Source organism: Conger conger, chromosome 9, assembly GCF_963514075.1.
Source record: "Conger conger chromosome 9, fConCon1.1, whole genome shotgun sequence".
NCBI lineage: Eukaryota > Metazoa > Chordata > Actinopteri > Anguilliformes > Congridae > Conger > Conger conger.
In genome coordinates this window covers 20440869-20457276 of record NC_083768.1, presented here as the reverse complement: position 1 = coordinate 20457276, position 16408 = coordinate 20440869, and the positions used below count along the sequence as shown (strand labels likewise).

The following is a 16408-nucleotide window of genomic DNA, read 5'->3' as shown; positions in this document are numbered from 1 at the left end:
GGCTGATCAATTTAATTTCTTGTCTTTTGAGGCTTCCAGCAAATGTGAAAACATAGTTTCTTCTTATTAATTAAATTCCTGAATTCACCCAATGTTGCTGTTTGATGATAGGAGAAACATGATGGAAATCAAACTGGACCTTTCAGTTCTATTCAGTTCAGGAAGAAAATCTTTAATGTCTCTTGGTCAAGATGGACAATGGGTGCCTTTGGGGTGCCCTTCTGACATTCTTAATGTGTGCATGTCTGTGTGTGTGTGTGTGTGTGTGTGTGTGTGTGTGTGTGCGTGCGCGTGCGTGTGTGTGAGAGCAAGGAAGTGGAAGAGTGTTACCAGGCTATATGACTTGTGGTTGTTGAGTCACAGTGAAAATTTATATATCTGTACCTTTATTTCATAATAATCTTGAGACTGTTTTTTTGAAATCAGGCAAAGCTTCCACACAATAAAGAATAAATGAATCAGATTTATGATGAAAATTAATGATATGATAATGAATAATAATTGTGTTTTTAGGTGTTTTCTCTTTCTACTATTTGTAGCTCACCACTGACGACAGAGAACAACATAACAATCGTTAACAGTAACGACACAGAGGTGTAACAATCACATAATTATGGAACGTAGACAGAAATTACTACAGAATGTGCAAGGCAATCAGAATAAAGCATGTACAAATTATATAGAGTTAGAATATAAACAAACAAAGCTGCGTCAGCACCATTAAATAATGATGTGCCATCTCTCTCTCTCTGGAATAAAGGCCATTATTTTTCGGGTCTTTTGGGATGGCTGTGATACAGTACTGTCAGATCTCGGGTTCAGGTACTGAAAAGTATTTTTCCACATGAAGAAGCTGTCGTGCACTAGCCTTTGGGACACTGTGGGCTATGCACAGCATTTGTCTATTACTTTGGACTATGACTGGCCCTTCACCTAGAAAAAAAAAGAAAAGAAATTTCATAAGTAAAGATTTCCCAACTACGTGAGTCACATATGTGATAACACCCCTTTCCTGAAATTCTTTGCTCTTTGAGGAGTGGGGAACATTCAATTTAAAGTGGAAAGGAAACTGATGACTCAGAGATAGCACAGGGAAACTGATTATTTGACTATTCACTCAAATCCTGCAATGTGTGTAAAAGATTCATTTTCACACACTTCATTTCAATAGACAGACGTGATATTGTGCACGTATACCTGAAGCATACATGCATGTAACTATAATTCAAGTATGCTGAAGTACATTATGCAAAAAAGTAACACAGGTGTCTTGTATTTCAGGTTTTTGTTCTTTTAACAAAAGAGATAACAAGCCAACTGGATGATATGAATTGTACAGTTTGTTCTGCTCATTATTGTAGCTATACTAAACATATTGTTAGTTTTTAAGTATATGACGGTACACATACATATGTGTATTTGTTTTATTTTTTGGCACTTATGAGGATGGGGTGCCTCTGAATTCTAAAAAGGACAGTGCATGTAAATGCCTGAGCTGCTGCCACTGATAACTCCATGGTAACATTTGACCTCCACCCCCTTTCCTTGTTGTAGGTTATTGATTATGGGTTTTGGGCTATTGATTCCAGCATGCTGCATCTGTGGCCCTGAAGTTAACAAGCTTTTTGCCGGTTCCAAGTACTCGAGTCCCTGCTGTCAGTAAAAGCACATTCAGAACCGTCAGATTCCCCAGCGCAACACACAACAGCTGCAGAAGAAGAAGAACACCTGCCACTATCTCTGATTCTATGGAAGAGAAGAAGTGAGGGAGAGAGAAAGAGAGAGAGAGAGAAAGAGAGAGAGTGAGAGAGAGAGAGAGAGAGAGAGAGAGAGAATATTAGAATATCACATACCATAATATGTATGCTTGGTTCTGAAGCAAATCAATTCTGCCAACCATTCTCAGTAGTAGAATTGGCTCTGCTGTCTGAACCACTAGAGGGTGCTGATGACACCATGGAGTAAAATCGCAGGTTGTTGGGTCTGTGTTCAAACACCGTACAAAGTAAAAATAGAGTCCAAACAGAGGTTAGAGGAAATGTAAGGGGCAGTAAACCGACAGTGCTTATGTTTTTAACAATGTTCTCAGTATAAGAATGAGCAGATGTTGAGGATTTTATACTGAACGTCTCAAACATAACTTTGTTAGAGAAAAGGAGCTTAACTTTTATCTTCTCCGAGGGTCTTCCTGATAAGGTTATGTGGAAAAAATGTATATGAAGAGGGGGAAAAGGGGATATGAAAAGAGGAAAGGGATCAGAGGCTCAGTAGATGGCACAGGCAGAAAGGGAGGGAGGGAGGGAGGGAGGAAGAAAGAGGGGGTGGGGAGGAGGGCTTGCCCACAGGGTGATTGACAAACCCACCTCTCAGCTGTTATATAGAGGGGTCAGTCAGACTGGCGGATAGCACACAGACTGAGAGACAGAGAGCCAGAGAGAGAGAGAGAGAGAGAGAGAGAGAGAGAGAGAGAGAGAGAGAGAGTCAATAACCAGCACCGGTGTCTATCTCAGTACCAAAGACGCGCTCTGTGTTTCACCACTGGATTATATACACGGAGAAGGGAAACTCTCAGACGGTTTACTCAAGGTAAGGAAAACTTTCTGCCTCTTCCCTTCTCTCGTCTTCCGCTTTCTTTCTCAGCGACTCCCCCCTCCCCTCTCCTGTTCCACACAGGTGCAAATTTCCTATCAGCTGGATATTTCCCAAGTTTCTTTCTACCTGATAAGCGGTGTGCCTACATTGGTGTTCTCTCAGCACAGTGGGAGTAATTGAGATGTTTTGCTGCTTATTAAAATGCACAGAGGTGTTGGATTTGATTGCAGATCTGGCTGATTCATAAAAAATGATAATCCTGCTTATTGTGACTAAAAGAATACACAGTGTATTTTTTCTTTAGGGTGTGTAGTAGAGGGCATAGCCACACATACATGTAATTCCATGGATGCCAATACTATTGAAGAGTGTTTCATCTGTAAGCACAGTAAAGGACACAGCAAGCATATGAATTAAACCAGGTTGTTCAATAGCAGGATCATTGTGCCACATAGAGTGGCCATTCTATCTCGGCTGCTTCTCTTACACCTGTGCCGGGCGCCGTGGAAGATTTGTCATTCTGCGACCTTCCATGTGACACTGTAACAGCCGCTCACACCTGTCTCAGACTGAGCTTTTGTTATCTGAGCATAACCATGAATTAGCGGGCCGAGGGAATGGTGCCAGCGGTCCAGGTCACTGCCAACAGACCAAACTGACTCTCTGCAGGCAAAAAGCTACATTCCGCTGACGTGTTTTAACTCTGCTGAGCAACTGACTGTCCTGGCAGTCGGTCGTGAAATAATGTCTCAAAGTGCAATTGACAGGTGTCATGTCCAGGCGTGTGTGTGCGTGTGTGAGTGAGAGAGAGACATGGTATACAGTTATGTGTGTTTGGGAGTATGAGAAAAATTGATAATTTTACTTAATTTGCTAAATAGTTTTGCTGACAGGGACAGTTCACTGTGAAGTCAATGTAAGCATCATTGTAACGGATGGCAACCCACAAATGTATTTCCTGTGTAGGAACAATGATATAATATCAACATAATATCAACAATAATAACAATCAAAAACAAACATACAAATAACTAGCATTTGAAATAAGGTTCCCCTATTAGCATCTTATTCCTTATATTCAGTACATTACGTTTGTGCACATCAAATAAAATAAAATCCTTTTAGTCTAAAGATAAAAAAAATTAAAAAATTCATTTATTTTTGAATGTATTTAAATATGATCTAATGGTCCTGTAATGATAAAAAATGTACATAAATATGCTAATGCAACTGCAGGTGGGTGATCCTTCGTGGTAGGGCTAATTAATCAGGAAAAACAGGCAAAAACAGGTTTAGAATAATTATGTGTTTAAGGCTAAGTTCCCTGTCTCTTGCTAATCTATGTGAATGTGTGTGTGTGTGCCTGTGTATTTTTTGTGTGTTTCTGTGCATTTTAATGGGGGATGGGTAGTGTGCTTGTCGTGCCTCTCATTGTCTTTTTGATTACTTCCACACCGTTGAAACACAGCTGGATGTGTTGTAGTTCCATATGAGAAACCCTCTCTTTTAACTGTAATACAGCAGTAATGGCCTAAGTGTCCCCTTAGCCCCTTAGTGCTGCACTCCAGCCTGGGGCCACCGCATCTGAACCCCACTGTCATGACGGCTGTGTGAGGGCTTGGGGGTCTTCTTTCATGGGCTTGAGTCCCAGTTCATTCTTGGACAAGACTGTTCAACGGACCATCCTACTGAGAGGAAACAGGCTTGATCTGAGACCAGCAGTCCGTATTGATGCAACTCTGTGGAAGTGGCTGCAGGTTTTAAATCCTATATAAATCCCATCTGCCTCGATTGACTGGGCATTGTGAAATTTGGGACTATGGATTTCAGACCCGTTCTGGGTTTCACACACACTGGCCTTGCAATTGGAAAATTAAAGTCTAGTGTATACAGGAAGTGGACACATCCCAGTGCTGGAGGGGACAGGAGTTTGGAGCATTGTGCTTCATTGTGTTTTTAGCCATGTTTGAAATGATGATATTTCACTGTCTGGTGTGTTTCCTCTGTGAGCCTGTCCTTCAATACACCTGCATGAGCGGTTCCCGGCTGCATATTCCACAAAGCTCTCAGAGGTATGAAATATCTTAACCTGCATGTGTAGTCGCATCCCCCTCCCTGGCTTTACCTTGAAGCCAGTAATTATCATGACACAACCAGAATCCAGAGGTAAATGCTTCCTACTGAATGGAAATCCTGTGCAGGTGCACTTCTTATCAGGGTTACATCGTGCAAAACACTGGGCCTCGTGTCTGGCGCGATTTACAAAGCATACCGTTTCTTTTTTCGCCTTCCCCCATTTGTACAGCATGAAATTTGCAGATGTAATTGTACAATTCTGCATAGCTCCGATTGTGGCACCCTGCTTGAAATATGAGCCCTCCGACTGACGGCTGATAATTGCTGTGGCCTGCTTTTCACAAGTTACCCCTGGTGTTGCTGATGGAGTTGCTGATTGTGTTGATAAAAGATGCCTTGAGGTGATCAAAACCATCCTCATGCTGGTTTCAGTGGCACTTAACCTCGGACACATTCTGGGATATAGAGCGCATAGTATATAATCTATAGACATTACAAAATAAAATAAAAAAACAAACAGAGCTGGGTGTGTTCCTCAAAATTGTTTCTTTGTACCTTCAACTGGCTCCCGCTGTTTGCTGGCCCACTCCAGAAGTGAAAAGTCAGTCAGAAAAGGAGGGCTCTTCTTGGCAGAAATGGAGCAATTGTGTGTGCGTGTATGTGTGTGCGTGTGTGTGCGTGCGCGAGTGTGCATGTCGCCGCTAACTGAAGGCACAGTCATGCAGAAAACTGCACTGCAAATGGCTTTTCCTCAGCTCCTCTTCATTGTGCTCCGGGGGCTGATTGGATAATTAATGATGCTATTTATATGACCAGCCACCTCCTCCCACCCCACCCACTCACCCACTGCCACCACTATTGGATCACTGCCCACCCTTCTGATCCGCGCCGGCCCCTGGGTAACCCAAGACCACAACAGGCAGTTAAAAAACAATCACGTGTGGAGATAAGCCATTGTTCTGAAGGTAGAGTGAGAGTGAAGGGGGCAGAGTTTGTGCTCGGTTGAGCCTGAGGAAAAACAGCCAGGCGGCTACAGTACCTCCGCAATGACTGGAGCTGGAAACATGCTTTCCTGCAGTTCCCATTCTTACTGATTCATTTTTCTTTCCATTTTTAATTCCTCACTGAGTTTAATTCTTTCAAAATACACTCACTGAGCCCTTTTTTAGGAGCTCCTGTACACTAACTTATATGCAAATATATTTATATATTACATCTGGTCTGTTTTCTGGTTCTATCCCAAAGACTGAATTTTGTGTGTTTGTGTGTGTGTGTGTGTGCGTGTGTGTGTGTGTGTGTGTGTGTGTGTGCGCGCATGTGCACGCGTTCGTGCATGTGTCTGCTGTGTTTTATTTTAATTTCACTAATGTGTGACTGATAGCTCTGACAGGCTGTGACCACAGGAAACATGCCTCTTGCCATTTCAGAGATAGCACAGGGCTCTCACATGTTGGTGATAATTTCATGGCCTTTTTGCAATTTCACATGTGCTGCCACATTTTGATAAAAAAAGTCTGTTTATCTTGTTCCCTTCCTTTTCCTTAACATTAAATGAACATATCAGTTAAACTATTGTTTTTGTAACCCAGCTTAGTTTCATCTCTGTAAAGTGTTCTTCTTTTGAACAGTTTTTATTTTAAATTAATTTCCCTCAGAATTCTGATTGGATTTCACAAAAACTTTTCCAAAACCATGTAGTAAAATAAAATGACAGACATCAATTATATATGTTATATGCATTTTTGACATTTACATTTAACTGCTCAACCCATCCATAGCTATCTAGATTTGTCTTAGGTAAAAACTGATGACAGACAATCCAATTCAGCACTGTGCAGTAGTAAGAGCTTGTTTGTGAGGCATGACTTAACTGTGTATGCTATAATCTTAGTTGAGAGATTTGTGTATGCCCTACTCTATGTAAGATTGCTTCACGTAAGACTGGTTGACTCAACACTGTGTGTGAGATGGTGTATGCAATAATCTTTAGTGAAAGACAGGGACATACAGTACTATACTTTGTCTTTGTGTTTGACATGAAGAAAAGTGCTTGCTGTACTCCCAAGTAAGTGCAATAGATGGAATTATTTGAAGTGGTTTTTGAAAAGGAAAGACTGTGTATTGCTTGTAATGTGTCATGTAATGTGCTGTACTGGCTAAGGCACTCCAGCCTAGGGAGTTATTGAGTGCAGTTTTATCTATGTTCTTTCCAGTTAGCGTAATTGCATAATATAAAAATATATGCTTTGAGCTGAATACATTGCTTTGCATCACATACTGTTGACTGTGGATGACTGTGCAATATATCTTTAAAAATGTGTGCATGTACGTGTTTGGGGGTGTTTGCATAAGTGCACACGTGTGAGTGTCAGCAGATTAAGACTGGTGTTGAAAACAAAGAATTGTGAGTTTTTCACAGAGGTTCATATCCAAGCCCAGTTGTGAGGGTGTTTTGGGCTCGGATAAAGGGGTTTACTACAACTTGATATGAAATGAGCACAACTCATCAAAGCATCCCAGACCATGACCTGAATATTCTCCACTTTCCAACACTGCTATATCCTAATGTGGTTACCCTGAACTCTGGCTTCCAGTTGCTCATTGGAACCAGGATTATTAGTTATTAATGACCAGCTAATCTAATCCTATTAACAGTTAGCCTTAGCCAATTTCTCTGCTGGAAAGCTGGGTCTTTGGTAGAGAAGACCAACAGCATGCTATTTTATATAAAAAATAATGCAGTTTCTCATCACTGTTATTGTGGTCCCTTGTATCCTGCAGGTGAGCAATGAAGTTCCTACTGATGACGTTGGCCCTAGGGCTCCTCCTGCTGGCGGAGGCTGGAATGGCGAGGCGGGCTTCGCGGACGAGGAGAGACCTGAACAGCCCCCTGCACAGGGGCGGGATTCGAGACCCGTTTGGGTCGTACTGCGAGCGGAGAGGGGGCTGTTGTCCGGGGCGGGATGACCAGTGCACTGTCCCGTACCTGGACACCATATGCTACTGCGACCTGTTCTGCAACCGCACCATCTCCGACTGCTGTCCCGACTTCTGGGGGCACTGTCTGGGTGTCCCACCTCCCCTCATTGGTAAGAGAGAAACAGGAAAGGGAATTGGGGGGAGATGGAGGGGGGGGGGGGCTAAGCACCTTATGAGCCACGAGTACAGCATTTCAGATTATACGAAACAAACAGGACTCAAACAGAACACCATGATATAGTATGTCTAAATCATGTCACATGATTAACATGGACAACAATGCAGGGCACTGGTTAATAAACTGGGCTGTAACATGAAGCTTACAGCTTACTCATTCTCCTGGTAGGACACTGTTACTGTAACTTGAGCAAGTGGTGAACCTGAACTGTAATAGCAAGTATCCTACTGATAATTTCTGCTATGAATTCACAATGTTTATGTTTACAAAAACGAACAAAACATTTAGATTTTACAGCAGCACTACAGCTGAAACACTATGTGTTTTATTGAACTATGTGTATTGAAATATTTGACTGAAATACAACCACTGCACAGATTTCTTGACCTTGAATCTGTGTGAGATAGGATGAGCAGTGACATCTCAAAAGTATCTTTCCAATACATCACCACGCTGGGGCACAGCACAGCAATTCTCTGTACATATCTGTGTAGAAACATAGCCATATGCATCTCCAATCATAGCACATCATTACAGAGAGGCATTAATTATTCTATTCTAGAGGTGTACAGGTAGCCTTTTACATATGCTAATCTCTCTGCTCTGCACAAAGGTGTAAAACATGCACAGGCGGGCAGAAGAGTACCTGTAAATCTGGGGGGAACAGTTGGTTTCTTATTAGTGGAAAGAGAAGGGGGGCGGGTAGAGAGAGACGGATGAATGGAGGTCAGGGGAAAGAATGCCTGCAATGTAGAGGGAGGGAGAGAGAGGACGGGAGTGAGAGCAGCAGTACGGAGAGGGCGTGACAGGTATGTGCTCGTTAGACGACACAGGAGTTTGCTGAAGGAGTGGGATGGGGGTCCAGAGGTGTGTCACCACGTTACTGAATCACACCAGACCAGGTGTTTACTGACACAGGCCTTATCTCTACGCACCTCCTTCTCTCTCTTTCTCTCTCATTCTTTTTCTCTTTTCTCATTCTCCCTCTTTTGCTCGCATGTCCTCTCTCCCTCCCTCTGTTTTTAGGTCCTCCTCGCTCTATGACTCATATCTCTTCTCTCTATCTCTCTTTCCGCTTCCATTCCATCTCTATCTAAAACTCTCTTTGACTTTTTCTTTCCCTCTCTCTTTCTCCTCTCTCTTCCTCTGTCGCTCTCTGCTCAACTTACCTGTATGAGGGTAGAAACTTCAGTCAAGCAAGAACAGACTCTTTCATAGCAAATAGGGCTGGCATGGATTACTGTACCAGTGCATTTAGGGAGAACAGGGGCTGGCTAAAGTATCAGAACTCTTAAAAGGGAAAAAGGAAAGGAACTGCCAAGTCAGTATACCTGGATACAAGCCTGACCTCCCATGCACTCCAGCAGTGCAACAGCTGCAACATAACATGATCATAACATTGCGTTGCCACCATGCCCAGGGTGACCCCGCTGCTACAAAATGGCAGCTATGTGCTGAAGGGGTTTACAACAGGGTTCACGGTGTAATGCAAAACTGCCCCTGTGAAGCCAGACATTCATACAGCAGCGCCTGCAAAAACACTCCACCCTCATTGGTATGACATATGGCAGACTCCCATGTGTTGTATCAGCTTGAATGTGTCAGAGTTCATTAGCCGGCTGTGGGAGGACCAGCATGCAGCAGCGATAAATCATCTTGATTCTCCCCGCCCTGCTACCGTGTGAACTCCCTTCATGGGTTGAATGCAATAGGAAGTTCCATGAAGTGTGTTTCTCAGAGTGTTTAATCGTTAGGGGGGGTTGTGGTTTGGGTACACGAGAGCCAGGCAGTCCGGTTCATGTGCGGAGCTCTAATTAAGCCAGTTAAGGCGTGACCAGAGCCTCACATCACTGGGAAAAGCCAGAAGAACATTCCCATGTCGGATTATCAGAGCATCGCGGTAGCCAAAGAGCACACGTGTTAACTCGCTCGGACCTGGTTTCTCTGCACGCACGCGTATACACAGTATGTGTGTGTGCAGGTTATTTTCTATTGCTCAAACAGTCAGATGGAGAGCACCTGCTGATGTGTAGTAATGCGATTTGTTATTATTGTTTCAGGGGCTTGTGAGAGGAATGGACATAGGTTCCACTCAGGAGCAACATACAAAGAAAACTGCAATTTATGGTGAGTCCCTTCCCTCACTTTTCCTCATCTGTTTCTGTTCTTGCTTTGTTCTTTCCAAGCCATGAGAGTCGTCACAGGGCTTTGTATTCTCTTAGGTGGTGTTAATAGCAGGATCTCATCCATAGAGTGTTGCGTAAAGAGGATGCAGTTGTTTTGAATGTCTCCATATAAGGCATTTATCACTATAAGACATGTGGGTTTGGTCCAGAGTGGGTTTATTAATATGAGGGTGAGGGTGGGGGTGATGGTGGGGAGGGGTGGGATTAGCACCATACACATTCCTGAGACGCTCGTCTATCTCAGCCCGTTTCTCTCCTGCCTGGTTCGCTTTTCCTCACGACCCTTTGGTGGCACAGTCATGAGAAATGTTTACACTGCAAACATCCAGCCCAGTTAATGCACAGAGGCACCATGGTCTTCTCACTCTGTTTAGATTATTATGACCACTCGCACCCGTATGTTAATGTATAATAGGACTACCGGCTCTTACAGCAAATTACTTAACCCAGTGGTGACAAGAGCAACAACTGCATACAAAACTTTTAGAGTTTTTTGTTTCATTGTGAGTGGCAGCACTGATAGAAATGTCATTTTCAGGTCTAAAATTCCCCCACCTCTCCAGTTATTGAGGTTCTTAGCCTGTGCTTTAATTTGGGCCAAACTTTCCCGCAGTTTCTCCAGCAGACTCCTACTGTGTAAACTACTGGAATTCCACTTCACTGCTCCTCAGTTCCTCATGACAACCCCACCACCCACTGCAGAGAATGTTCTTCTTTGATATGAGCCCATTATATAGAACAACAGTCTCTTATCCCTTTCTCTCTCACACACACGTGCACATTCACAGACACACAGGGTTAGAATAACAGGAAGTGAAATTCCCCACCTACATGTCAGAGCAGTTTTTCATTTACATGGTATGTGCTCTCCACTACACATAATCAGTGTGTGTGTGTGTGTGTGTGTGTGTGTGTGTGTGTGTGTGTGTGCAGCACGTGTCTGTGTCCGTATGTGTGTTTCTGCGTGCATGTGAATGTTTTACACACATGGACCATTCTCAATGCCCAGCACACCCTCACACGTTCAGGACACATTGGTATCAGTCTGACCTGGTTCAGTTTGGTATGGGTTTACCTGCTACAAGTCATCTGCCATTGAGTCCATCACAGTGCTGTGACACATCAGGCACCTCAACAGCATCATGCTTTCAGTACTTGTGGCTACTGGAGGTGGATTAAACATCATGCGACATCATCGCTCATCATTACAGAGATGGGACGTTCTATCCCCAGCTGTGCCCCGTCTCCTCTCCTGCAGAGGCGACCTCGTTGTGAGGTTCAGAAAGCACACACCGGTGACACGTGGGTCACTTTCATGTGTGTGTGTTACTATCCATCGTCTCACTCCTCTCTGTTCCCAGAAGCCTCAGCTGAGGTTAAACAGGGGTACCTCCCTGCTAGCTAAAAATAGGCGTGTGTACAAGAAGGATCTGCAGCAGGATTAGAGTGCCAACTCCCCTCTCGCCTGCAAGCTGAAACAAAAGATTTGACACATGGGGATGGCTCCCCCCCACATACACCCACAGAAACACACACACACATAGACACACACACGCACATGCAAGTTCACAAAGGCGTACAAGACTTCCCGTTCAAGAATATCCACCCCTCTGTCCCTCTCATCCTGCTGCCCCCCAGCACCCCCCACACCACGCCTTATCTTTTCCGTCCACACTCAGATCTGCTCCCAGAGGAACCATCTGACCAGCTGATTAGCCCCACAGAACAAAATGTCAGAGTCACACAGCAATTCTTCTATAACTGTGCCACATTGACAACAGCCGGAGGGTCTGGACCTCTGAGAGAGAGCTACCCCTTGCCTCCACACCTGACCCCCTCCAAACCACCCTCCCCCCTCTCCCTCAACCACTAGGATACGGTGGAGAGCTCAGTCTGTCTGTGATGGAGGAGCCTGTCAGTGTCTTTATGATCTAGTGATGAAATCTGTAAGGACATAGGGGCCTGTATCTTAGATGGAAGGTGATTTTCCTGAGATAACTGCACAGATCATTATGCACACAGCATCCTGGGAATAGAGTTCAGCTTCAGAAACAATGTTTGGGTGTGTGCATGTGTGTGTGTGTGTGTGTGTGTGTGTGTGTGTGTGTGCGTGTATGTGCTTGTGTATTCATATGTACACGTTTGTATACATTGTGTGAGGTGTGTGCGGGTGTGTGTGCGTCTGTTTGTGTGTGTGGGTGTGTGTGTGCATGCATGTGTGTACTTTAGATAAGGGAAGAATTTCATATGTATGACACATTCTCTGTACTGAATATGTGAAATCATTGGCTGTTTGGCACGATAACTTTTTGTCTCTAGCCACATACTCACAGTGCTGGCTGCTCTCACAAATTTAACTCAATATCCTCTGATCAAATTAGATGGTTTGATGTTATTTATCAAGGTTCTCTCCTTGGTCATGGGTTTTTGGAATAGGTAATGATTTCAAAGAAAGAGTATAGGCAACCAAATTCCTATTAGGGTAGAGTAACAGGCCCATGGTCATTTTGGAGATTCAGTTTTTGGTATATTACTGGAGGTCTTTTCTGATATCTAGTAATAAGCTTTCTGGTGGACACAATGACACATGAAAGTTTTTGCACTGACAGTCTCACAGAGATGATGGCCACAAAGTTAAACATTATTTAATCAAGTGATGTTACCATCAAAGATCGAAAGTGAAATATGAATAATTGAATTCAAAGTTGTTGTACTTTGCCTCCTATTGCCGCACCATGCGTTTCAAGGCCCTAGTGTTGGCATTTCAGGCTGCTAAGGGGATTGCCCCACCTTACATACAATCCTTGATCACTCCCTACTCCCCAGCTAGACCACTCCGGTCTGCCAGCTCTAGTCGCCTTATGGTTCCCTCTCTATGTGCACCTGGCGGTCGAGCTGCACGTTCACGCCTGTTTTCCGTTCTGGTTCCTCAGTGGTGGAATGACTTGCCTACCACTGTCAGGACCGCAGAATCCCTCCCCCTATTTCGACGCAGACTCAAAACACACCTTTTCAAACTCTACCTTAGTCCTCCCTCCTGATTTCCCCCGCCCCTCCTTTCTGATATCCCTATCCTTGTCTAACCCCCCCCACAAAAAAAGAAAAAAAAGAAAATTGCACTTATGATGACGACTATATGTTTAGAACAGCATTCCATGTGTATTTTCCTAGTTCTGGATGTGATGCTTTGACTTGTGGTAGAACCTATGCACTTGTAAGTCGCTTTGGATTAAAAGCGTCTGCCAAATGACAAAAATGTAAAAATGTAAATGTTGGGTGAGGCAACACCCATATCAAAAAAAAGTAAACAAACAATACATTTTTAAATAAATAAATGCCAAAGTATCCTATTTCCATATGCGGAACAATATTCAAATATATACCTCTGGAACATTTTTAGTTCTTTTATTCTTTCACAATACCTATAAAAGGGTGGTGTACTTCAGTGACATAACAGTGACATTACCAGCTGACACAGCGTTTTGTGGCCAATGCACTCTTGGGGAGGGAACATGACATCAGTAGAGTGCAGGGAGTTTGAGAAACAGCCTTCTGCTGACAAGGACGCTCTTGCAAGGCCCGTGTATCATTCTGCACCCATGCCAGGATGCCAGCAATGTGTTTCCCAGCACCACTGTGTGAATTTATGTCTGCCCTGACCCATTGAGTCCAGCCCTTGGAGGTCCTGTGTATTCAGGGCCGATGAAGGGAAGGGGAGGTCAGGCATCGTGGTCTGTCTTACCCCAATCAAAACATTGAGACAAGATGGGGGGGTGCTGTTCCAATGTGTGTGTCAAGATGACTGGACAAAACTAAATGTGTACTGTACACAGTGTCCATATGAAACCCGCCTCCAATTACTCAGAAGGGTGTGCTGACCAGAGTCTCTTGAGGGAAAAAAAGGTTACATAACTCTGTCATGAAGGTACACCACCTCAATAAATTATAGTTAGCTATGGCACTGTCCAAGCGCATGATTCCTAATGAGTTATTCACCATTGTCAAGAGAAAACATATCCAGTTCACAACAAGTATGTGAACCCATCCAATTTGCATTCTGGTTGAAAGAGCAGGGCACTAATCTGCCAATTATGCAGCTTGTTACTGCATCACAGGCCCATTGTAGCACTGGATATTAAACACTAATTGATTTTCTAGGGTTTGACATCAGATCCGGCTATGTCACAAAGATAAGAGGAAACTCGCAAATATGCATGGATGGTGTGCAGAAATGGTATTTTATAATGACCAGTACAGGTTACTGCTTAGGTCATACTAAGGTCACACACACATACACACGCACACAGAGACCACAGATAAACTATTTCCCGATTTGGATATTGAATCCAATTACTCAAGCATGTCTGTGACTGATAGCCCTATGGGGAAAATGGGCCACTGTTTCGGTTCATCACTTCATACTTGCTTTCTCCACTTACAGAGAACTTGTACACGAACACACCATGACTCATCGTTTAAAGGACAGGAATTCCTTTTTTGTGTGTGACTCACAAACACAATATTTTCAAAGAAAACAATGTGAAGTATCCTCACAGTATTGGAATAGACAGGCTCTCCAAGGGACCTGTGTCTAAAAATGGACATTTTTCAAAGCGCTGCAGCCTTAAAAGGCTGGTTTTGCATGTTTTCTCTCTCTCTCTCTCTCTCTCTCTCTCTCTCTCTCTCTCTCTCTCTCTCTCTCTCTCTCTCCTTCTCTCACTCTCTTTCGCTCTGCCTGCCTCTCTGTTCTCAGACTCTCTCTTCCTGTCTCTCCTCCCTCTGTCTATTGTTGGTGCCAAATACGAAATCTTGATCCCGCCGCATTTCCAAGGGGAATCCCACTGTTCTTTAATCCCCACACATTTGTTATTTTAGAACAATTTTTTTTGATCTAATGTTTATTGTTAAAATAGTTTTTCTTGCTTGTCTGAAGGCAAAGTAAATGTAATCCCCTTTGGTGGAAATAGCATATTGGCACTTTATGTTTTATTAGCTAAGGAAACCTTTTCTCTCACCCCCCTCAGCACGTGTGGTGCAGCAGGACGTTGGGAATGTGAGCAGCTTGCCTGCCTGATAGATAATGACATGATCCAGGAGGTCAACAGGGGAAACTACGGGTAAGACCACCAATGCATTCTAAGACCCGCTTACACTCGCCAAGTATGAGACACACTGAGGCTAACTGACATACACTAATGGTGATGCATGCTGATGCTAACTAATGTTAGCAGTACTGACATGATCAACTAGTCACACTGTGGCAGACTGATACACACTGTACAATGAGACAGGAAGAGGCTTTCTAACATTTATTACTAGAGTTAATTGTCACTAGCACTGATGGATACTCAGAGATTCGAGACTCAAACTTACATTCACATAATAACATTGAATCAATGTAAGAGACATTGAGGGCTACTGACAATATAATATGGAAAAATGTGGAGATACGCTGAGGCTCACCAAGACACATTGATATTGATTAACACCCGGACAGTTTGCAACCCGATGGAGTCTGAAATTAAGATGGTACTTTTGGCAAGTAAGAAATGCTATAAGTATTACTGATAGCCCACAAACTTAGAGCAGATCTGTTGGTGCAAATGCTACTTGACGCAATCAGACAATTTGGAACAGCCAGAGACCACCTCAACCGCAGCAGATCCCCTTGCATTCTCAGACTCTCTCTTACTGTGTCTCCCCCTAGCTGGCGGGCAGGGAACTACAGCCAGTTTTGGGGTATGAGCCTGGATGAGGGCCTGCGTTACCGTCTGGGGACCCAGCGGCCATCTCGGACTGTGATGAGCATGAACGAAATCCAGGTGAGGGATTCACACACTCAGAGCGGGGAGTGTAACAGCCTCGTAGGACTGATACAAAGTGCAGTGGGAAAGATTAGCTCCTGCGGACTTTCACCTTGAAAGCTTCAGTCACAAAGACCTTTGGCACATAGCCATGTAGTCTAGCGGGAGCTCTGTGTGAGAGGAGAACTATAATCATGGCATTCCAGTCCATCATAATTCACATAATCATTCAGTTCAATTCAATATGTACAATGTGGTATCAGGTTCTTCCAGAAAGATATATTTTATGAAAACAAAGTATAATGAAATGTTTGTGAGAGGTGGTGGGGAACAGTAGGTAGAGGGGGTGGGGCTGAGGCCTCCTCTGATCTCTGTTACACCACCCCCCCCTCCACACACACACGCTCATACACGCTCAAACACACTTCCAAACATGTCCCTACCTGTGCCCAAAGCTGCTCAGATACTATCGGGGAAGCCCATTCATAAATATCCCCAACTGTCTCTCAGCTCATTCAGCAAACGCCAATGCTGTGGATTGTGGGTAATGAATCGACCAACTGCAGTGCCCCAGGGCCGGAGCTGCACGCACA

The 16408-nt window shown here is 43.8% G+C and overlaps 1 protein-coding gene across 1 annotated transcript in view; it reads left to right on the top strand.

Moving 5' to 3' along the window:
* The first annotated feature begins 2407 nt into the window (after positions 1-2407).
* tinagl1 (tubulointerstitial nephritis antigen-like 1) overlaps positions 2408-16408 on the top strand; it is a 30869-nt gene continuing 16868 nt past the window's right edge. Inside the window, exons 1-5 of the mRNA XM_061255328.1 lie at positions 2408-2586; positions 7450-7757; positions 9886-9952; positions 15036-15128; positions 15719-15833. Of these exons, the coding sequence (XP_061111312.1) occupies positions 7457-7757; positions 9886-9952; positions 15036-15128; positions 15719-15833 (576 nt within the window). The 5' untranslated portion in view covers positions 2408-2586; positions 7450-7456. The remainder of the gene's footprint in view (positions 2587-7449; positions 7758-9885; positions 9953-15035; positions 15129-15718; positions 15834-16408) is intronic.